The 24,465-nt window shown below is 41.6% G+C and overlaps 1 protein-coding gene across 2 annotated transcripts in view; it reads right to left on the reverse strand.

Moving 5' to 3' along the window:
• ISM1 (isthmin 1) overlaps nt 1-24,251 on the reverse strand; it is a 79,324-nt gene extending 55,073 nt beyond the window's left edge. The window contains exon 1 of one of the 2 annotated variants that reach the window (XM_078056929.1): nt 23,993-24,251. In XM_078056929.1, coding sequence (XP_077913055.1) covers nt 23,993-24,130 — 138 coding nt within the window. In that variant the 5' untranslated portion in view covers nt 24,131-24,251. Of the gene's footprint in view, nt 1-23,767; nt 23,869-23,992 lie in introns of those variants that run through there. The other variant, XM_078056930.1, reaches the window with a different exon arrangement.
• Nucleotides 24,252-24,465: the final 214 nt, after the last annotated feature.

Genomic DNA, 24,465 nt, shown 5'->3' on the forward strand with positions numbered 1-24,465 from the left:
AGGTGCCAGTGAGGGGAGCAGAAGGGAAAGGATCTACTCAGGAGTTAGCCTTTTTCCAGCCAAGTGTGGCATGCCGAACCTTTTCAAATTTCAAAAGTAATGGATTAAATAGAAGTGGAAATCTCGAGCGAGGGGGACTTGGCCACTCTTGAAAATATTTTATCCCCTGTGGACTGCTTCACTGCTGTAATAAGGATTGCAGATTGAAAGGATTGTTCTGGATTGTTTGGTTTTGAGTGGGCTGGCAATTGGGATTGCAGAAGCCTCTTCCTCTGCCACCTGAGTTAGACCTCAAGTTACACTGAAGACATCCTGTATGTTGTAATTTTACTTGTGTACTGGAGAACTGTTTTCCCCTTACAGAGGTAATAAGGTTCTTCATTTTCTCAGAGTCATAAGAACAACTCTGTTCTTTTCTCACTCAGTTCTAGTATCTGTAAATGCTAATAACTCCCTGAGATTTCCACACTTAGGGCTGTGTGAAGGAATGCTGTCCACGTGGGTCCTGAAGGACTGCATAGAACTGATCCAGGCTTAGTTTGGTCTCAGTACTTAAAAAAAAAGTGTACTCCACAAAGGGCAACTCCAAATAAGTTAATGAGTAATGGGATATGGACTTTGCCATTTTGCCTGATTTCAGTGAGGTGGCCCTCTGGTTTGAAGTTGATTGCCCCTCACTAAGGACTTTCCCAAGACCTCACAGAGCCTAGGGAAAGGGCTGGGGCATAAAAATATAACTCAATTAGTCAAAAAAAGTCACCATGTTGAATAGAAGGCTGTCAGACCAATGGCTAGACTTTTAGGAGCGTTTGGGCACACGTAACCACAGTGATGGAATGCTCATCTCACAGCGCTCTCAAAGGTATTTTTTTAAAAAAATTTTAAGTTATTGCTTCTCTTTATTGTACACAATGTCCTATAAAGAAGATATATGTCCACAATTGAGCTTTGAAAGAGGACCACGGGGCCAGTTCCATTTAAAGGGAATGAAGTCAAGCAGTAAATTTGCTGGTCATTCTTTTCATATGGACTGTATCTTAGTCAGCAGTTGGTCTTTGATGTCGTAACAATAGCACAGGGCCATGGAGGCAGCAGACGATCCCCATAACACCGAAACTCATCCACACTCATTAAAATGTGGAGACCAGTCTGCAGGGTACCGCCCATCAGGAAGCAAAGGGAGTGGGCTCCGGGGCTTGTGGGCTGCCCTTCCCAGGGAAAAATGGCCATCTCTTTGGTACTGTCCACCCTGCCTGTTGCATTCTTTACTGTATTTTTCATTGAAGTCTTGATACACATATAGAATGCACATACATATAACTATACAGCTCCGTGAGATTTCACGAACTGAATGCATATGTGTAGCCAACACTCACATCAAGAAACAGAACATTACCAGTGCCCCAGACAGCCCCCTGGTGCTCCCTTCTAGTCACTTCCTTGACCAGGGTAACCAGTGTCCTCTCTTCTAAGAGCATTCATTCATTCTTCCTGGTTGTTTTACATAAACAGTATCAGCCAGCAAGTACTCCTCTGTGCCTGGCTTCTTTCAGTCAGCATTACATTTGTGAAGTTGTACGGGTTGTGAGTAGTTGTCGTTTGTTCGCTCTCAGTATGTGCACTTACTGATGATCTGTTCTACTGTTGATGGGCATTTCGCTGGTTCCACTTTGGGGCTATTTAAATAGTGCTGCTCCAGGGGTGCCTGTGGCTCAGTTGGTTAACTGTCTGCCTTCAGCTCATGTCGTGATCCCAGGGTCCTGGGATCGAGCCCCACGTCAGGCTCCCTGCTCAGCGGGAGTCTGCTTCTCCCTATGTCCCTCACCCCACTAGCGCTCTCTCTCTCTCTCAAATAAATAAATAAATCTTAAAAAAAAATAAGTAGTGCTGCTCTGAGCATTCTTTCTCAGGTCTTTGAGTGCACAGATGAATACATTTCTGTGGGGTATATATCCAGGGTAGAACAGTTGCGCCAAGGGGTACATATACATTATTTCAGTAGTTTGGAAAACCAATTTTCCGAAGTGTTTATATCAGTTCACATTCCCTATAGGTGCTCTATATTCTCGCCAACACTTGGTGTCTTCAGTTTTTTTGTTTTTGTTTTCCTTTTTGCCTTTCTGTCGGGATAGTATGGTGATTTCATATTACAGTGATTTCATATTTTCAGTGGTCATGTATTTTTTACAATTATTTTGTCCTTTCTATTTTAGCTATATACCCAGTCAATGCTCAATTCTGTGACAATCAACAAATTAATGAGCTATTAAGATAGTTGAAATGAGACTTGCCCCAACTCAACATTTGGGGTGCAAAGGGAGAACAAAGAGGGTGCTGCAGAACATACCAGAAGTATGAGACACAGCCTACCAAAACCAAAACAAAACAGAGGATAAAATACACTGGGGATTCAGGGCAGTAAGGGACTTGGGAAGAATAACTGAGGTCCATTTAGGCAAGATGGCGGAGGAGTAGGAGACCTGGATTTCGTCTCCTCTCAGGAATTCAGCTGGATAGGGATCAAACCATTCTGAACACCTACAAACTCAACAGGAGATGGAAGAAAAGAATAGCAACAACTCTCTGAACAGAAAAGCGACCACTTTCTGGAAGGTAGGACGTGCGGAGAAGTGAATCCGAGGCGATATTCGGGAGGATAGACGGCGGGGGAGGGGCCTCCCACGGCCGCTTCTGGCAAGTGATAGAGCCACGGAGCACAAAGTTGGAACTTTTAGAAGTCTGCTCCTCTGAGGGACGGCACTCTGGTGGCGAAGTGGGGGGTGGAACCCTCGCGGGACAGTGTGGTCTCAGGACCCTCGGGGTCACAGAAAGACCGGGGGTGCCTGAGTGCAGCAGAGCTCCCAGGTATCGGAGCAGGGAAGCCGGCTGCAGAGACGGAGCCCAGGCGCGGGCTCTCAGCTCGGGGTTGCTATAAACCGTGATCCGCGGCACAGTCGGGCCACTGCTCCTCCAGCAGGGACCCAACAAGCGGCAGATCCGGGGAGACTCACCTTCTTCCCCCGGGAGGAGAGGTGCGGGAGCGCACCACGGGGATCTGCTGGGTTTGGAGACTCCACCCGGGGTCGGGTGCCAGATAGAAACGCTCGGTCACAGGCCGGGTGAGCGCGGAGTGTGGCCGGAGACCGGGGAGACGGGAGTGACTGAGGGCTTTTCTCTGGGGGCTCGCTGAGGAGCAGGACCCCGAGTTCTCGGCTCCGCCGGGGCGGAGACTGGGAGGCCGCCATTTTCACTCTCCGCCTCCAAAGCTGTACGGAAAGCTTGCAGGGAACAAAAGCTCCGGAGAGCAAACCCGAGCAGATTACTTAGCCCGGACCGGCAAGGGCGGGGCAATTTTGCCTCCGGCAAAGACATTTGGGAACCACGGCAACAGGCCCCTCCCCCAGAAGATCAGCGAGAACAGCCAGCCAAGACCAAGTTTACCGATCAATGAGAACGGCAGAACTCCAGCGCTAGGGGAACACTGCACATAGAATTCATGGCTTTTTTACCATGATTCTTTAGTCTTTCAAAGTTAATTATTTTTTTAACTGTCTTTTTTTCTTTTTTCCTTTTTTCTTTTTTTTTTGAATTTTTCTTTTTCCCTTTTTCAACCAACATCTTATCAATCCCTTTTTAAAAAAAAAAACATTTTTATTTTTCATTTTTAAAGTCATATTCTATCCCTTCATAGTAGTTACCCGTATTTTTGGCATATATATATAAGTTGTTCTCTCTTTAAAATCTTGAGATAGTTTCTTCTAACAGATCAAAATATACTCTAAATCTCTAGTGTATGGTTTTTTTCTACTCCCCTGCCTGATCACATTCTCTCCCTTTTTTCTTTCATTTTTTTTTTTTTATCCTCTTCTTTCTTTTTTCAAACAACTTATCAAATCCTTTTTAAAAATTTTTTATAATTTCCATCTTTACAGTCATATTCCATCCCTTCATCATATCAACCCTTATTTTTGTACATATATAAGTTTTTCTTTCTTTAAAATTTTGGGAGGGACTTTCTTTTAACAGACCAAAATACACCCAAAATCTAGTGTGTGGCACTGATCTATAATCCAGCCTGATCATATTTGATCACATTCTGTTTTTGTTTTGTTTTGTTTTGTTCTGCTTTTGTTTGTTTTTATCTTTATCTTTTTCTTTTTTCTTTTTTTCTTTCCTTTTCTTTTTTCTCTTTCCCTTTCTTTTCCCACTGCTTCAGGTCTTTTCTGATTTGTTTAGAGTATATTTTCTGGGGACGTTGTTACCCTGCTAGCATTTTGTTCTCTCATTAATCTATTCTCCTCTGCACAAAATGACAAGACGGAAAAAATCACCTCAACAAAAAGAACAAGAGGTAGTACCGACTGCCAGGGACCTACTCAATATGGACATTAGTACGATGTCAGATCTAGAGTTCAGAATCATCACTTTAAAGATACTAGCTGGGCTTGAAAAAAACATGGAAGTTATTAGAGAAACCCTTTCTGGAGAAGTAAAAGAACTAAAATCGAACCAAGTAGAAATCAAAAAGGCTATTAATGAGGTGCAATCAAATATGGGGGCGCTAACTGCTAGGATAAATGAGGCAGAAGAAAGAATCAGTGAGATAGAAGACCAAATGATGGAAAATAAAGAAGCTGAGAAAAAGAGAGATAAACAACTACTGGATCACGAGGGCAGAATTCGAGAGATAAACGATACCATAAGACGAAACAACATTAGAATAATTGGGATCCCAGAAGAAGAAGAAAGAGAGAGAGGTGCAGAAGGTATAATGGAGCAAATTATAGCAGAGAACTTCCCTAATTTGGGGAAGGAAACAGGCATCAAAATCCAGGAAGCACAGAGAACCCCTCTCAAAATCAATAAAAATAGGTCAACACCCCGACATCTAATAGTAAAACTTACGAGTCTCAGAGACAAAGAGAAAATCCTGAAAGCAGCTCGGGAGAAGAGATATGTAACCTACAATGGTAGAAACATTAGATTGGCAACAGACTTATCCACAGAGACCTGGCAGGCCAGAAAGGACTGGCAGGACATATTCAGAGCACTAAATGAGAAAAATATGCAGCCAAGAATACTATATCCAGCTAGGCTGTCATTGAAAATTGAAGGAGAGATAAAAAGCTTCCAGGACAAACAAAAACTAAAGGAATTTGCAAACACGAAACCAGCCCTACAACAAATATTGAAAGGGGTCCTCTAAGCAAAGAGAGAGCCTAAAAGCAACATAGACCAGAAAGGAACACAAACAATATACAGTAACAGTCACTTTACAGGCAATACGATGGTACTGAACTCCTATCTTTCAATAGTTACCCTGAATGTAAATGGGCTAAATGCCCCAATCAAAAGACACAGGCTATCAGATTGGATTAAAAAACAAGACCCATCGATATGCTGTCTGCAAGAGACTCATTTTAGACCCAAAGACACCCCCAGATTGAAAGTGAGGGGGTGGAAAACCATTTACCATGCTAATGGACACCAAAAGAAAGCTGGGGTGGCAATCCTTATATCAGACAAATTAGATTTTAAACCAAAGACTGTAATAAGAGATGAGGAAGGACACTATATCATACTTAAAGGGTCTATCCAACAAGAAGATCTAACAATTGTAAATATCTATGCCCCTAACATGGGAGCAGCCAATTATATAAGGCAATTAATAACAAAAGCAAAGAAACACATCGACAACAATACAATAATAGTGGGGGACTTTAACACCCCCCTCACTGAAATGGACAGATCGTCTAAGCAAAAGATCAACAAGGAAATAAAGACTTTAAATGACACACTGGACCAAATGGACTTCACAGACATATTCAGAACATTCCATCCCAAAGCAACGGAATACACATTCTTCTCTAGTGCCCATGGAACATTCTCCAGAATAGATCACATCCTAGGTCATAAATCAGGTCTCAACCGGTACCAGAAGATTGGGATCATCCCCTGCCTATTTTCAGACCACAATGCTTTGAAACTAGAACTCAATCACAAGAGGAAAGTCAGAAAGAACTCAAATACATGGAGGCTAAAGAGCATCCTACTGAAGAATGAATGGGTCAACCAGGAAATTAAAGAAGAATTAAAAAAATTCATGGAAACCAATGAAAATGAAAACACAACTATTCAAAATCTTTGGGATACAGCAAAGGCAGTCCTAAGAGGAAAGTATATAGCAATACAAGCCTTTCTCAAGAAACAAGAAAGGTCTCAAGTACACAACCTAACCCTACACCTAAAGGAGCTGGAGAAAGAACAGCAAATAAAGCCTAAACCCAGCAGGAGAAGAGAAATAATAAAGATCAGAGCAGAAATCAATGAAATAGAAACCAAAAGAACAGTAGAACAGATCAACGAAACTAGGAGCTGGTTCTTTGAAAGAATTAACAAGATTGATAAGCCCCTGGCCAGACTTATCAAAAAGAAAAGAGAAATGACCCAAATCAACAAAATCATGAATGAAAGAGGAGAAATCACAACCAACACCAAAGAAATACAAACAATTATAAGAACATATTATGAGCAACTCTATGCCAACAAATTAGATAACCTGGAAGTAATGGATGCATTCCTAGAGATGTATCAACTACCAAAACTGAACCAGGAAGAAAGAGAACACCTGAACAGACCTATAACCACTAAGGAAATAGAAGCAGTCATCAAAAATCTCCCAAAACACAAAAGCCCAGGGCCAGATGGCTTCCCAGGGGAATTCTACCAAACATTTCAAGAAGAATTAATACCTATCCTTCTGAAACTGTTCCAAAAAATAGAAATGGAAGGAAAACTTCCAAACTCATTTTATGAGGCCAGCATTACCTTGATCCCAAAACCAGACAAAGACCCCATCAAAAAGGAGAATTACAGACCAATATCCCTGATGAACATGGATGCAAAAATTCTCACCAAAATACTAGCCAATAGGATCCAACAGTACATTAAAAGGATTATTCACCACGACCAAGTGGGATTTATCCCTGGGCTGCAAGGTTGGTTCAACATCCGCAAATCAATCAACGTGATACAATACATTAACAAAAGAAAAAACAAGAATCACATGATCCTCTCAATAGATGCAGAAAAAGCATTTGACAAAGTACAGCATCCTTTCTTGATCAAAACTCTTCAGAGTGTAGGGATAGAGGGTACATACCTCAATATCATAAAAGCCATCTATGAAAAACCTACAGCGAATATCATTCTCAATGGGGAAAAACTGAGAGCTTTCCCCCTAAGGTCAGGAACGCGGCAGGGATGTCCACTATCACCACTGCTATTCAACATAGTATTGGAAGTCCTAGCCACAGCAATCAGACAACAAAAAGAAATCAAAGGCATCCAAATTGGCAAAGAAGAAGTCAAACTCTCACTCTTTGCAGATGATATGATACTTTATGTGGAAAATCCCAAAGACTCCACCCCAAAACTGCTAGAACTCATACAGGAATTCAGTCAAGTGGCAGGATATAAAATCAATGCACAGAAGTCAGTGGCATTCCTATACACCAACAACAAGTCAGAAGAAAGAGAAATTAAGGAGTCGATCCCATTTACAATTGCACCCAAAACCATAAGATACCTAGGAATAAATCTAACCAAAGAGGCAAAGGATCTGTACTCAGAAAACTATAAAATACTCATGAAAGAAATTGAGGAAGACACAAAGAAATGGAAAAACGTTCCATGCTCATGGATTGGAAGAACAAATATTGTGAAGATGTCAATCCTACCTTTAGCAATCTACACATTCAATGCAATCCCCATCAAAATACCATCCACTTTCTTCAAAGAAATGGAACAAATAATCCTAAAATTTGTATGGAACCAGAAAAGACCCCGCATAGCCAGAGGAATGTTGAAAAAGAAAAGCAAAGCTGGCGGCATCACAATTCCAGACTTCCAGCTCTACTACAAAGCTGTCATCATCAAGACAGTATGGTACTGGCACAAAAACAGACACATAGATCAATGGAACAGAATAGAGAGCCCAGAAATGGACCCTCAACTCTATGGTCAACTAATCTTTGACAAAGCAGGAAAGAATGTCCAATGGAAAAAAGACAGTCTCTTCAACAAATGGTGTTGGGAAAATTGGACAGCCACATGCAGAAGAATGAAACTGGACCATTTCCTTACACCACACACAAAAATAGACTCCAAATGGTTGAAAGACCTCAATGTGAGACAGGAGTCCATCAAAATCCTAAAGGAGAACACAGGCAGCAACCTCTTCGACCTCAGCTGCAGCAACTTCTTCCTAGAAACATCGCCAAAGGCAAGGGAAGCAAGGGCAAAAATGAACTATTGGGACTTCATCAAGATAAAAAGCTTTTGCAAAGCAAAGGAAACAGTCAACAAAACCAAAAGACAACTGACAGAATGGGAGAAGATATTTGCAAATGACATATCAGATAAAGGGCTAGTATCCAAAATCTATAAAGAACTCATCAAACTCAACACCAAAAGAACAAAGAATCCAATCAAGAAATGGGCAGAAGACATGAACAGACATTTTTGCAAAGAAGACATCCAAATGGCCAACAGACACATGAAAAAGTGTTCAATATCGCTCGGCATCAGGGAAATCCAAATCAAAACCTCAATGAGATACCACCTCACACCAGTCAGAATGGCTAAAATTAACAAGTCAGGAAATGACAGATGTTGGCGGGGATGCGGAGAAAGGGGAACCCTCCTCCACTGTTGGTGGGAATGCAAGCTGGTGCAGCCACTCTGGAAAACAGTATGGAGGTTCCTCAAAAAGTTGAAAATAGAGCTACCATATGATCCAGCAATTGCACTACTGGGTATTTACCCCAAAGATACAAAAGTAGGGACCCGAAAGGCTACGTGCACCCCGATGTTTCTAGCAGCAATGTCCACAATAGCCAAACTGTGGAAAGAGCCAAGATGTCCATCAACAGATGAATGGATAAAGAAGATGTGGTATATATATACAATGGAATATTATGCAGCCATCAAAAGGAGTAAGATCTTGCCATTTGCAACGACGTGGATGGAACTGGAGGGTATTATGCTGAGCGAAATAAGTCAAACAGAGAAAGACATGTATCATATGACCTCACTGATATGAGGAATTCTTAATCTCAGGAAACAAACTGAGGGTTGCTGGAGTGGGGGGTGGGGTGGGAGGGATGGGGTGACTGGGTGATGGACACTGGGGAGGGTATGTGTTCTGGTAAGCGCTGTGAACTGTGCAAGACTGTTGAATCTCAGATCTGTACCTCTGAAACAAATAATGCAATATATGTTAAGAAAGAAAAAAAGAAGAAGAATGTAGCAGGAGGGGAAGAATGAAGGGGGGGAAATCGGAGGGGGAGAAGAACCATGAGAGACGATGGACTCTGAAAAACAAACTGAGGGTTCTAGAGGGGAGGGGGTTGGGAGGATGGGTTAGCCTGGTGATGGGTATTGAGGAGGGCACGTTCTGCATGGAGCACTGGGTGTTATGCACAAACAATGAATCATGGAACACTATATCCAAAACTAATGATGTAATGTATGGGGATTAACATAACAATAAAAAAAATAGCAAAAAAAAAAAAAAAAAAAGAATAACTGAAAAAGATCTGGAACCAGAGTGGCCCACAAGCTGATTAGATATTAGCAATGTAATGCCATAGCTAAAAAAGGGAATGTGATACTACTCTCAACTATGGGAAACATTTTCAAAACTGACCACTTGTTCTTCAGAAGACCTTGAAGAAATGGACTTTGTGACACACTGAAAAAGGGGAAAATTGAATTAGTCACAATGAAGAAATTCTTCTGGCCAGCAACAATCACTAAAAAGCAAAATATATAGCTCACCGAGCCTGTGGAACTCCTGTCCCCCAGGCATGTCATGTTTCTCTTGTTTTGTCGGGGAAAGGAAGGTAGGAAAGGGTGTCCCTTCGTCAGGGAAGTGGTTGCAGGCTTAAATGGTTAAGGCTCCGTGAGTGATGAAGAACATATTTGCGGGCACAGTTCCATCCCTACCAGGAAGCACACGATGTTTAAGCAGTGGGACTGCACAAGGGAGGGCATTCAGAAGGAAGGCAGAAAGAGATGGATGTGCATTTCTTTTTTTTTTTTAAGATTTTATTTATTTATTTGACAGAGGACAGACAGCAAGAGAGGGAACACAAGCAGTGGGAGTGGGAGAGGGAGAAGCAGGCTTCCCGCTGAGCAGGGAGCCCGATTTGGGGCTCGATCCCAGGACCCTGGGTTCATGACCTGAGCCGGAGGCTGACGCTTAACGACTGAGCTACCCAGGCGCCCCCGGACGTGCATCTTTTGACTTAGAAACAACCTTTGGTGGGTGGAATCCTGTGCTGACAGAAATCCACAGCCTTTTCTAGTTCTAATTTCTCAGAGGCAGGGTCCTTCGGGCCCCACCCTTCCCCTCGGCCTGATGCTGGCCCAGAGCCAGGCTGAGTGCTCCACAGACACACAGCCCTAGGTGATGGCTGGGTTCCACTGGAAATGCTCATCACATCCGTCCGGCATCTGCTTTGGGATGCGGCCGCGTGGTGGGTCGGGTGGGGAGGGGGCCTCCGTTGAACCAGGAGGCCAGCTGCTTTCCCAGTCTCTTCTCTCAAGCTGTTCTTGTTCTTTCCTTTCCTTCTCCCACATGGCAGAAGAAGACAAGAATAGCCTTTTCAGAAGCATCATTGATTGGCATGAGGCAGAATGTGTCAGCCACATGGAGCCAGCCTGGACTGCATCAGTTCTGTGATATCTTGCCCTCCACAGGAGGTGCTCTGAACAATCAGATGTTAAACCTTGATTTCCTGACATTGCTTTGCCTCAGTTTCTTCAGCTGCAAAATAGAAATAGTTCCCGTTGGGCTATTTTGCAAATTAAAAGGTGTAAAGACATATAGTCTTGATGGCAGGGCCTGGCACAGAGTAAATGCTTGCTGCTAGCTTTTGCATCATCATTATCAGTTTTGAAGACGAAGTTCAAAATTTAGAATTATCCCATGAGGATGTCTGTTCTCAGATAAAGCAAATGAAATGCAAAGAGTCGAAGTGACTTGCCTGGGGTCACACAGCTCTATCATACCAATACCCGTGAGTTAAACCATTCCAGGACATCTGAGGACAGTCCTAGCAACATGATAAGCTCCCAGTGATGTAGCTATTATTATTATTATCCCATTTTACTGAACAGGATACGGAAGCACAGTGAAGTGTGCGACTTCTGCCTAAGGGTGCGCCTGTTAGCGAGAAGCAGAAGTGAAGTTGGAACGAATCCAAAGCCCGGGTCTTTGGCCACTCTGTCGGGCCTGGCAATGAGTGTGTGCTGAAGGAATGGTGTGGCCTCGGCAGAGGGGGAAGAGTGCTTGTAGCCTTTGCCTTGCTGAGCGTTTTCCTTATCATGACAGGAACACGTGGTAAGTAGCCTGCTGGTTGCAGGAACATGGGAGATGCCTGGATGACACCCAGACCCAACCCACAGCTTGGCTCCTAGCCTGCCTAGACCTACTAAACCCCAGACGACCTGCAGACCCGTGAGCATGAGAATACATGCCTACTGTTACAGCCACTGAGTTTGGGGGTCCTCTGTTGTGCAGCATAACTGGGCAAGAGCTGAATAATCCCCGACCTGTATTGAATGTTTTCCAGGACTTGCAACTTGCAAGATAAGCATCTTAAATGATGCTACTTAAACTGTGCTGTGCCTAGGATTAGCTTGGGGCCCTTATTAAAATGGAGGTCCTAACTCAGTTGTTCTGGGTGGGACCTGAGATTCTTATCTCCTTAGGAGATCCCAGGAGGTACTGCTGCTCTACTCAACGCACTCTGGGTGCAAAGGTGGAGCAGTCATCCTGAGCCTCTCCTCTGTGTCTCGGAGCCACAACTGTGCCTGGTGAACATCAGGGTGGTAGATGGGTGAGGGAGGGACAGTCCCTGCCTTCCAGTGAGAACTCTGCGTGGGTTTCTAATCCTGAGCACTCTCCCCTACGTCCAGCATAGCCAGGAGGTCAGCTCATGTTAACATTTCCTTCAGCCCACTTCATGGGCTAGGGATTAGAGTCACCTAATGAGATCTCCCCTTTTTTACTTTTTGCCCTTTCTACTTCCTGGAATTTGAAGGTTCCCAGCAATAAAACTGGCTTCCAATTCATTTGGGGCTCATAACCAATACCAGATTTCCAAGTCACAATGTTATTGAGTCCCCAGGCAAGAGATAGAAAATCTATTTCTGGTTTACTTAATTTCTAGTCAGGGAGGGCATGGGGACAGGAAGATGAAGGGTGCAATGGACAGCAGCTTACGTAGGAAGCTGAGTCTTCTGCTGGGACATCTTTGCAAGCTGTTTTTTTTTTTTTTTGTCTAGTATCTAACTTTTCTTTCCATCACCATCACCTGGTGAATTGAGCCCCATGAAATTTTGTCCTTTGGGCATCCTGCAAAAATAGGAGAATTCTCTCCAAGGAGACAATATCTTCTCTCCTTCCTTCAACTTTTCATCATATAGATGACTCTTGAACAACAGGAGTCTGAACTGCCTGGGTCCATGGATTTTTATTGATAAAAACAGTATGATACTGTAAATGTATTTTCTCTTCCTTATGATTTTCTTACATTTTCTTTTCTCTAGCTTACTTGATTGTAAGGATACAGTATATAGTATGTATAACTTACAAAACATGTGTTAATCAACTGTTTATGTTAGCAGTAAGGCTTCTGATCAGCAGCAGGCTATTGGTAGTTAAGTTTTTGGGGAGTCAAAAGTGATACATGGATTTTCAACTGTGTGGAGAGGGGATTGTTGGTGCCTCTAACCCCTGCATTGTTTAAGACTCAACTGTATATTGTAGATCACAATCTACAAATGTTTTAACTGTAGGAAGATCTCATCCTGAGGCTCAACTTGCAAATATTCTGAAGTTTTCCAGTGGGTCCCTGGATTGTTATAGATCCTAAATATGTTATGTGAATGCCTTAAAAAGATTGCCACAATTTCCTAATTAAGCTAAACATACACCTACCATGTGACCCAGCCATTCTGCTCCTAAGTATTCACACAGGAGAAATGAAAGCATATGTTCATGCAAAGACATACCTGAATATTCATGGCATCTTTATTTTATAGGCCCAAATTGGAAACAGCCTAAATGTGCTTCAGTGAATGAATGGATAAGCATATTGTATGCATACTGTGGAATACTAATTGGCAATAAAAAGGATCAAATGCTTTATGCATAAAACAACATGGATGATTCTCAAAATCATTATGGTAAGCAAAGAAACTTGCTGTATTGTACATTCTGTATGATTCTACTTATATAAAAATCTAGGAAATGTAGAAATGAATCTATGGTGACAGAAGGCAGCTCAGTGGCCTGGAGACTGCTGGAGAATGAGGGAGGACTCACAAAGGAGCACTAAGAAACTTTTGGAGATGATAGATTTACTCATCATCTTGATAGTGGTGATGATTTGACAGGTGTCAAAACTCATCAGATTGTTCACTTTAAATATGCATGGTTCACTGTACATCTACTATACTTCAATAAAGCTGTATTTTAAAAAATAATAATACAGTTGCCATCCCCTCCCCCCCCACCCCATTCTCTCCCCATCCCTATCTCTGAGAAGTTGTTGGGAGCCAAGGCATGTTTTTCATTTGTTTCATTGGCACTGGCATGAATATTCTATCTAGACACTGGTGGGGGTAAGTTAACACCTGGGTGGCCTATGGCATCATTTCCAGCTTCCCTGGATCCTTCATATAGATTTTGGCCACATCTTTCTTTTTTGAAAATAGAGATGTGGTGTCTGGTGAGAAGTGGCCTATTGCCTTCACAGTCTACCTTCCTTTTTCCAGGTCACTTATCTGAACATCTGGAGGTTGGGGTGCCCCAAACTGTGAGTCTGGCAGCCAGGGACCCCAAATTTGAAAACAGAAACTCTCCTATTCTATTGGCCCTGTAGCACTGTCCCTGCCAGGGGGTCAGGGGTATCACTCTCTTACAGAGGTATATCAGTCACAGACAGTGCTCCACACAAGGTGACTCCATTTACTCAAATGTGCATGGGTCAGGCCAACAGGAAGAAGGAGTAGTTAACCTACTGTTTTTACTTCTACTCAGTTTACAGAAACAACTTTTCAGGGACCAGGCTGGTCGGTGCTTGGGGAGTTGATGAGCAGCTATATTTATCAAGGCACCTGGCCTCTGCCTTTTTTAGGCATTAGATGACGATCCAGCACACCTTTGAGAACTTTCTATTGCCGTTCATCCTCCTACTGAAAATAGCAAACAAGCAGGGAATTGGGCTGTCAGGAGAAAAAAGACCAGTTATCTCTTTAAACGCCAGCAGTTTGAGGGTTCGCCCAGTCCCGATCTTTCCCATTCCTACAATTTTGGAATTCCCTTCTTCCCAGCTGCTCTGGGAGGGCATGGCATAGCCCGATTCTGTTGCTGCCCATGGCACATACCTTTCTGAGACTAACAGGCTTCAACTTTGTTAATGACAGCAAGAAGCAGCAGGTGCCTCATGGAAACTCTGCCCTGTACACTTCTTATGCCATCACTACCTAGAGAACTGGTCACCATCCCCATGGCCCAATGCTTGAGTAGTGCTTCATTTAGTTTGGGTTCTCCCATGAGGAAACTCTGAAACAAAGAGCAAGTAGTATATTCGGGAGATGACCCCAGGAAGCTTTGGTAGGGGAAGAGGAAAGAAGGCAGAGAAGGGAAGAACCCATAGGGTTATGTTATCAAGCCAGTGACCACAGTGGTCAGTGAGTGGAACACTGGGCATAAGCGTGTTGACTTTATTAGCATTGTACTCCATCTAAAATCTGGACTCATCAGCCACAGAAAGAAAAAAATTAAGTTTTATCTTTTATGTTCATGGCTTCTTATGAAGTTGGAAGTGGAGTACAGAAAAGATTTAAATAAAATGCAAAATGAGATCTGTTTCTTAATAGCACATTCCTTTGCTATTTCTTAAAGTCACTGTCTATCATCCTGGGCATTAAATTGATAACCCTATCCCATCCCCTAAGGAATCTTCTGTCTTTTAGGAAATGAGTACAGACAGAGGGACAGATAGCTGTCCCTGAAGAAAGAGGCTTCATCACCATCTCTTTTTTTTATAAATCAAAAAATCCTGAGCTAAGGGTTGTAGAAGAAAGATGTTCTCAGAAGATGAGAGAGAAATAAGAGGACCACAGAAACCATTAAATGCTATAAAATAAGACCAATGCAGACAAGTTAAAAAAAAAAAAAAGATGTAGATAATTGAATCTGGAGAAGAGAGAGAAACCATTAAAATAATAGTCTTCAAGTCCTGCATGAGATGCTTTTTTTGAAAAGTGAACGAATAGTGGTAAAAAATAGCAAACATGAAATTAAGAGGTAGCATAAAAGATTTAACGGACACATCAGAGGGAAAATATTGTGACACTGAAGGTTGTTAAAAGAAATACTTGTACGACATACAGAAGATTGTGGGATTCTTTCCTTCGGAGGCTTTAAAACCAAAATAGATTCTTCTTTACTGAATGGATAGTTCTCATGACTTCTAAGAATGTCCCCCAGACTCAAAGATCAATGCCTATTAGAACATGGCTTGGAAAGAATGAACGAAGGGGCTACACAAACAATAAAACTTTCTTCTGGTTTGTATAAAGGAAAATTAAATTAAGAAATAAAATTATAGTGTTTCAGTTCAAGGTGGTAGACCAAGAATTTTCATTTACTTCCTTTCCCTCTCCAAATTCTACTGAAAAGGCAGATGAAAAAAAAGAATCCACAACAGAGCTGTAAAGCTGAAAGGGTTCACCTATAGAAGAAGGAATGATTTCTAGTTGACATGGAAGAAATGGTAACCAACTGAAAGTGAAACACTACAGAGCTGAGAAAGTGAAGAAAAATCTCTTTAAAAAGTGAGTTTCTTTAGAGAAATTCCTATAATACTAGGAACAATAGAGGCTATGTCAGTTGCCCTACTAGGCATTTACTCATAAGACATGAAAACATATGTTAACAGAAAGGTTTGCACAAGAATGTTAACATGGACTTTTTTATAGTATCTAAAGCATTGGAAACAACCCAAATGTTTACCAATGGGGGGAACGGATAAACAAATTGTGATATAGTTATGCAATGGATTACCATGTGGCAATAAATTAGAGAAATCTACTGATATACACACCAACAAAAATGAATCCCGAAATCATTATGTTGAGCAAAAGAAGCCAGACACATACACAAAAATGCACACAGTATGGTTCCATCTATATGAAGATCTAGAACAGGCAAACTAATCTATGATGATAGGAATCAGACACTGGTTGCCTCCGGGAGGAGTGAATTGCCTATAATGATTCACTAGAAGACTTTCTGGGATGATGTAGACATTCTATATCCTAATCTTGATGGTGGCTATATGGGCATATAAAATTGTCAAAAATGGACCTGAACTTTTAAGACTCATTTATTTTATTGTATGTAAATTATATTCATTATTTTTTTTTAAACTAAAACTGCTGAGAGAAAAAATAGAAGAGGAAGAGGAGGGGAGGAGGGGAGAAGGAGAGAAGAGAAGAGAAGAGAAGAGAAGAGAAGAGAAGAGAAAGAAGGGAAGGGAAGAGAAGGGAAGAGAAGGAGAGAAGGAAGAGGAGAGAAGGAAGAGGAGAGGAGAGGCAAGGCTATAGAAGTTAGGAGAGAAAGGTGAGGACAGGAAACTGATTAAAGAGTGCATAAGCAAGAAATTACTCGAGAAGTGTTCTTAAGATGAAGACAAACATGGAGCTTCAGATTAAAAGGGTCCACTGAGTGCTAACCAGAACTTCCTAACTAAAGCCTTAAATCTAAACATAACATGATGACATTTCTGAACATTATGAATAAAGTGAAAAATCCTAAAAGCTTCTAGTTTAAAAAAAAAGTCATCTACAATGCCACAGCATCAGGTTTTTGAGTGAAACATGAGATGGTGTAATAAAATTGGATTTTATCTTTAAAATTCTGAGGGGAAACAATATGGAACACAGCCAACTGCCAAATTAGCATTTAAGTATGATAACCAAATAAGGATATGTTAAAAAATTTAGGATCTCAGTGAGTTTAGCCTTTGATAAAACCTTTCTAAAATAAATTTTTGAGAATATTTTCCAAGAAAATAAAAGATGAAAATACGAGATTCAAATAGCAGCAACAGCAGATAAAGAAATAGCTAAATCTTATAGTTACACCTAGATAATTATTGGGAACATAAGTGAAACTGCTAAGAAATTATTCCTAAGATAGTTATAATGAAAAAGAAAGAATGAAAGAAAGGAAGAAGGAAGAAAAAAGAAACAGAAAGAAAGAGGAATAATCTGGTACTAAATATTCATATAATGTGATTAAAAGTTGAGAGATACATAGAAAAGGCATGTCAGATTCTTATTTGGGGGGGATTTAGGTTATAAATATGGATTGATTTTCAGCACTGATAGAAAAGTGTAAGTTCAAATCTGTTAAAATCTTAAGAGTAACAGCAATAGAACACTTTCAAAACTTGAGGAAAAATGAACAAAGTAAATAACATTTAAATACTTATTGAATGTTCATGTGCTAATAAAGTACTTTTTTTTTTAAAGATTTTATTTATTTGACAGAGAGAGACACAGCGAGAGAGGGAACATAAGCAAGGGGAGTGGGAGAGGGAGAAGCAGGCTTCCCACGGAGCAGGGAGCGTGAAGCGGGGCTCGATCCCAGGACCCTGAGATCATGACCTGAGCCGAAGGCAGATGCTTAACGGCTGAGCCACCCAGGCGCCCCTCATGTGCTAGTAAAGTACTTAACATTCATTCAGTGTTTTAATTTTTACAACAGCACTAGGAAATAGTTATTATATATCTAATTTCCTGAGGAGGAAATTAAGACATAGGCTAACTCTCTTGCCAATGGTCACACAGATAATAAATTAGAAGGTAAGAGGCAAAGTGGGAAAAATTGTGGAAATTTGAGAATACTACATAAAATGGGAAAAATATCTTCAAATCTATCAGTAATCACAATAAATATAAATGAGTTAAATTCATTGACATACTGCATGGAAAAAGAAAATTTAGCTATTGGTTATTAATAAGAGAGATATTTAAGAGACACTCAACAAATCCCAGAAGAAAGAAAAATAAAGCAAGAGTTGAAACATTAATATCAAACAAAAAAAGTATTTAAGACAAGGAATTTCATCTTGATAAAATATAACCACCAAAAAGGATACTTTATATCCCAACACCATGGATTCTAAACAAGTAAAGCAAAAATTAATGGGGTTATGAGAAACAGACAAATCTACAACAGTAGGATAAAAATGAAATCAATTTCCTTGAGGAATCAGCAGATAAGTAGATAATAAATAAATCAAGAGTTGGAGGGTTTTCATAATATAATTAACAATCTTGATCTGATAGGTCTTACAAAGAGATGTAAGATTGTACAGCATAAAAATATACAGTCATGAATATTTGCAAAATATGCTTGTACTATGTACAAACTTTATACTGAGAATGTCTAATTTATCAGTATGTAAAAATATATGATATTCTGGGAAAACATAATTTATCAAAATTGACTAAAGAAAAGTTATATTATCTGAATAGACTATTGACCGTGGAATAATATGGAATATTAATCAGAGATCTTAAGCAAAGAGGTACCAAGGCCAAAAGGGTTTTATGAATGAATTCTAACCATCTCATAATCTTATTTAAAGTGCTAAAGTGAAAAAAATGAAGATTTTCAACTCATCCCATGAAACTCTAATGATCTCACTATTGAAATGGATACCTCTAGCTTTCATGCATACGCCAAGAAAACTGTAAGCATATATTTCTATAGCTTTCCTAGATTCCAGAACTAACAAATTGGAAACTATAACAACAAGAAATAAAACACTATTCACAATAGCAATCAAACCTAGGTATGATAGGACAAGTGGCTATTTATTTGGACAAAAACCAAAGCTGTATCTTTATCTTAAAGCTTAAGCCCAAAACAAACAAACAAACCTTAAACCCACAAACAAACAAACAAACAAATCTTAAACCCACAAATAACTCCAAAGTAGATTGTAGTTCTAAACAACAACAGCATCAACAACAATAAAAACTATAAAACCATTAGAACAAAATCTGTTTAAAGATTTTGACAATCTTTATTTGAGGAACTCTTTCTTAAGTAAGGCAAGAAAACCACAAGTCATAAGGGAAATGATTCAGAGTTGCTTACATTTAAAACAGAAAGTTTTTGCATGGCCAAAGGCAGCAGAAACAATATTAAAAGATGAGTGCAAGATTGGTCTAAACATTTACAAAGCCTCTGAGACAAAAGTCAATATGGTAGAGATTTTGCAAAGATGGCCACAATAATTCCTCCCACCCCTGTACACATGCTCCTTTGCAATGTTACTTTGTTGGTCCTCCAGTCAAGAAGAGTCTATTTCCTGTCCCCTAGACTCTGAACTGAACCAGTGATTTGTTTGGCCAATAAAATGTAGCTGAAGTTGTACAAGTTCATCAAGAGGTCTTGCAATTTCTGCTTTTACTCTCTTGCAGCTCTAAGTCTACCATGTAAAGCCATGCAGGCTAGCTTACTTGAAGATGAAAGACCCGAGAGAGCCCAGGTGACAGCCAGCATCAACCATTAGACATATGAGTGACGTCATCTTGGACTATCAAGCTCATGACAAGCCAACACAAGGCTATAGCCACAGGTGTAATTCTAGGTGAGATCAGCAGAAGAACTATCCAGCTGAGCCCAGAGCAAATTGCTGACACACAAACTGATGAGCTAATAAAATAATGGTTGTTTTTAGCCACTAAGTATTGGGGTGGTTTGTTACGTAGTAATAGCTAAGTGGGACAGTCATCCATAATTCATAAAGAATTCTAGGGATAAGAGCAAACAGCCTGCCTGGAAAATGGGCAGGCAAGTCACAAAACAAGAAACACAATGTCTGTTGACCTGAATCAGAGCTGGGAGTCCTGCTGAGGAACTGGAAAAGGAACTTGGGCTCCACAACCCACCTGCCTGGTCTGAATCCTGGCCCTGCCCACCACAGCTGTGTGGCCTTGGGCAAGTTACTCAAATCTCTCCAGGCCTCAATTTCCTCATCTGTGAAATGGGTATACAAAGACTATCAATCCCACAGAATCACTGCAAGGAAACTTACTTGTATTAAGTACAAATAAATGTCCCTTTTCCTTCTACTGCTATAAAGAGCTCAGGTGACCTCTTGCATCAGAAACAGTGAGTACAAGAGGCTAAGCCGTTTTACTGAAGGCAAGTAGAGGGATAAAGGAAGAAAGAGCTCTTAAAGATGGTAGTTAGGAGACAGAGAACAAAGGCATTTAGTTACATTTCAGAGTTTGGTTTGCTGTAATGGTATTATAAAAATAATCAATTTGATGGTTTATAATACTTGCTTATATCTCACTATCTTAATAAGCTCTAGCTTTATTATTTAAAATCAGTAGAAATTCATGGTTTTAAATCTGACTGACGTTTAGTAGAGAGGCAGCCATCTGAATTTCAAGTAAAAGAGATATAATAATATTTATTATTATTGCTGTGGATTCTATATTTTAGGATGCTCTATCTTCCAGACTGCTTTCATTATATATAATTGTTTTCTTACTATTATCAATTAAAGGCATGAAAGAACTAATCTGAGTATCTGATCAACATGAGACACTCATTTCAATTAGGAGATAAGATTTCATTCAAAAGTGAAAAAAAATTGTTTCTGTGCATTTTTATGCAGCTGTTGCAGACAACTGGATAATTTCTTATAAGATATTTTAAAATACCGAAAGCAGTATGAAGACTAACACTGTTTTCATGAGCCACATGAAATATAGCACGCTCAAAGCATTTTACTGCCACCTCATAACATCGTACCTACAGTACGGGGACAGTCACAGAGCCAAAAAATGTATCCTCTAGTATGTTGAAACTACCCCCAAAATCATGTTAGATCATGTTTATATATATGTGCATGTGTGTATATATAATGTTATCAATGTATGTGTATATATATAAATATATATATTCATATTTAACACAATAAGACTGTCAAGATGTGTTTGAAAATTTAAATTGTTAAAAGGCTTTCTCTGTCTTATAGCCAGCATGAAGACTTTGCTAAGAACTTGGAGTACAAATATTCTTCGAAGATTTTTCACTATAAAGTAACAAAAACAAATTAAGCAGCTTCTAGCTGTGCACCCTTGGACAAGTTACCTAACATCAGTGTTTTCATTTGAATCTGGGATAGCGAGAGTGCCCGATTCATAAGACTTTTGTTGATATACGTAAAGTGCTAAGAAGAGTGTCTGACACATAAAAGACACTTGAGAAATCTTAGCTATTATTGTTGTTATTCTTACTACTATTTTATTGGGTGTCCTTGATACGTCAAAATCACCAGATCTTAAATAAGGAAGTATCTCTTTTTAAAAGATCCCAAATACACTACAGGTTGGGTAAATAAACCGACCGTTGTGCATTTCTAAATGCAACCTCATATTTTAGAATATTTTAAGCAGTAATAACCAAAAAAACAAGGTAGTGTAAGGATTGGTTAACTTCCTGGTTACAAAGAATGAGTTTAGCAACTTAAAATATCACAGAGCCAAAATAAAATAAAATAAATAAAATAAAATAAAATATCACAGAGCCAACAAACTTAAGTGGAGCTTAAGATGGGTTAAAAATGTCCAGTAAACAGAAAGAATATAGTGTTCCCAGTTTTGTTTTTAAATACACCTGCTACTAGTGAATTCAGTTTCTGGGGCTGAAAACAACATACTAATAAATGTCTTTTGCAGACCTTCTCACTTGGTGGAACATATTCTCTTTCTCCATTTGAATCGTAATATCTTTGGAGAGCCAAAGAAATAACTTTAGTCAGGAAGAATATAAAACTTTTACAATAACAAATTACAAAAGAGAATAAAATTATGAACCAAACTGTTAAATGCATCATTCTGCCTGGATAAGTGCATTGAGTGGACAGAATAACCCAACACTATTACAAGATAAGCTGAAGCTGGTGGATTAGCAGCTCCCTGGGACCCAAGATATTCCTAGGAACATTACTCCTTCTAAATCCCCCCAATTTCTTTTGCCCTCTTGGGGAAGTTCTTCAGCCGAAGGCCCTTTTGAGAATTTAATCCACTTCCCCTTTGCAGTTGCCACTTCCACCAGCTGCTTCTCTCATTACCTTACTGTTCAGGCAGAAAAGGCCAACCCCAGGTTATTCTAATGATAGCAAACACCTCATAAAGAAATCTGCCAAATTTACTTTTCCATTGAACATCATTTTTACAGCTTTTCATGAGCCCATGAGGAAAGAAACCATCATGTATAAAATATGACTTCCAGAAATCTTGAAGATATTAAGAATGATGCCTACAGTGTTAGACTGGTGGGATATACCATAGTCTATAGAATGGGAATCTCTTCAGTTTCCCCAAAGGAATCCTATCAGTCTGTCATTGTACCTGTTGGCCCACAGGAGTTGACATTTTCAGAAATGTCCCAAATTTAAAAGAACTGCTAGCTCTGGGGTGTATACTTTTCCACTCCTGGTTGGGCATTTGTGTGCAAGGATCACCTTGCTTTAGTCTATGACACCCGGGCAGAGAGAAAACTTGGTATAATTAATCAAGAGTTTGGAATGTATGAACTTGGGCAAGTTTCCTAATCTCTCTGTGCCTCAGTTTTTGCATCTGTAAAGGGGGCATATTAACAGTATAGAACCTCATTAAATCAGTGAAATTCTGTAAAGCACTTAACGCAGTAGCACATAGTAAGCACTATGGAAATAGTTAAGTGAATTCTTCTCTCTTTAACAGTAAAACTTTTCACAAAAATTACATAAAATGTAAAAAAAAAAAAAAAGGAATTAGCTGGGGCAGTGATTGTAAAGCCCTTTGGGAACAATGAATAATACTTATCTGGACATTGCAGAGTAAAGAGTTTTAGAGAGGCTGGTTTGAGGAAGAGATTTTAGGAGCCAGAAAATTCCCACTGCTTTCTGGGAAAATCCTTTCTGGATTTTCTTCTTTTCTTCTACCCATGCTCCAAGTTGACAGTTGTTAACACCCTTAGACTCAAGGAAAAACGTCTTCCAAGACAGCCCCAGGAAATCCCTACCTGAGCAATCCTTCATTCGGAAGCTGTAATTGACCATGTGTCTGAAGCCCGTTATCCCCTCCCCAAAGGCGGACCCCCCCCTCCCCCCCGCCCCGGCCCTCCTTGGAGCTGAACGGATCATCAGGATCCCATTCCTTAAAGCGACCCTCCACAGGAGCAGAACGCTGGAAGTCTTTACTGTATGTTTAAAAGCCCCAGGTGACCCGGGCCCCAAGTACGACAGGTGGCTTGATTCGGCGCCCTCCGCAAGGCTGGGGAGGGACAAGGGAGGCATGTGGACCGCGTGGGCAGACAGAGCGTGTCTGGCCATTCTCCTCGGGAAATTATTTCCTGACCTTTGGCGTTGCTTTCCCAAGGGTGGGACTCACTGAGGTTCTTCCTCTCAAACCCAGTTTGGGGATATTACCCTATAGTTAAGAGTCTCCTACCCTACCGTTCCCCTGTCCCCCCCCAGATTAACATTACTTAGCCTCTGAAGGGCAACCAAAGACTGGCAGCACCCCAAAGCAAACACGCATACATAACTCCACACTTCCTCCGCGCATCCCAAGCCTCGCACCCCCAGGTACCTGACCTGTGACAGACCTGAAGGAGAGCGTCTGCCAGACCTCAGTTCAGGGTTCAGCCTTCAGGCACGTAACCCCGCTCCGCCTCTGCCTAAGACAGGTTGCCCCCGCCAGGCTGCTGCCCAAACAGTTGCTCTTTGGCGGGGCGGGGGACCCGCCTCCTCGCATCCAGCGGGTGCTAGCTCAGCACCCCACCACCCGCGGCCCCGCAGCCACGCGCGCCCCTCTCTGGCGGCGCACTCACCTGCAGCTGGGTCCGGCTGGCGTTGCCCGCGGCCGCGTCTGGCCCGTCGGCGGCTCCCGAACCGCGCAGCACCGTGATGTGCAGCGTGAGCAGCAGCAGCCCCAGCAGCAGCAGCAGCTCCGCCGCCAGGCGCACCATCCTCTTGAGGCGCGCGGCTTTAGGACCCGGCGCGGCGGGCGGCGGCGGCGGCGGCGGTGGCGCCGGGGGAGGAGGAGTTGGAGCCCGGGAGCCCGGCAGCGCGGCTCCCGCCTCGGCCCCCGCCGGGGCCCCGCTCCCCGGGCCCACGGGGCTGGCGCTGGGCTCAGCGGGGCGCGCCGGGCCGGGGGAGCAGGAGCTGCCGCCGCCGCCGCCGCCGCCGCCGCCGCACCACGGCGGAGCCACGGCGGGGCCGGGGGCGTCCAAGCCGGCTGCGGAGCAAACCCCGGCGCTCCCCGGCGGCGGCGGCGGCGGCGGCGGGGACGGGGGGCAGCCCG

The sequence above is a fragment of the Halichoerus grypus genome, chromosome 10 (genome assembly GCF_964656455.1).
Source record: "Halichoerus grypus chromosome 10, mHalGry1.hap1.1, whole genome shotgun sequence".
Classification (NCBI taxonomy): Eukaryota; Metazoa; Chordata; class Mammalia; order Carnivora; family Phocidae; genus Halichoerus; species Halichoerus grypus.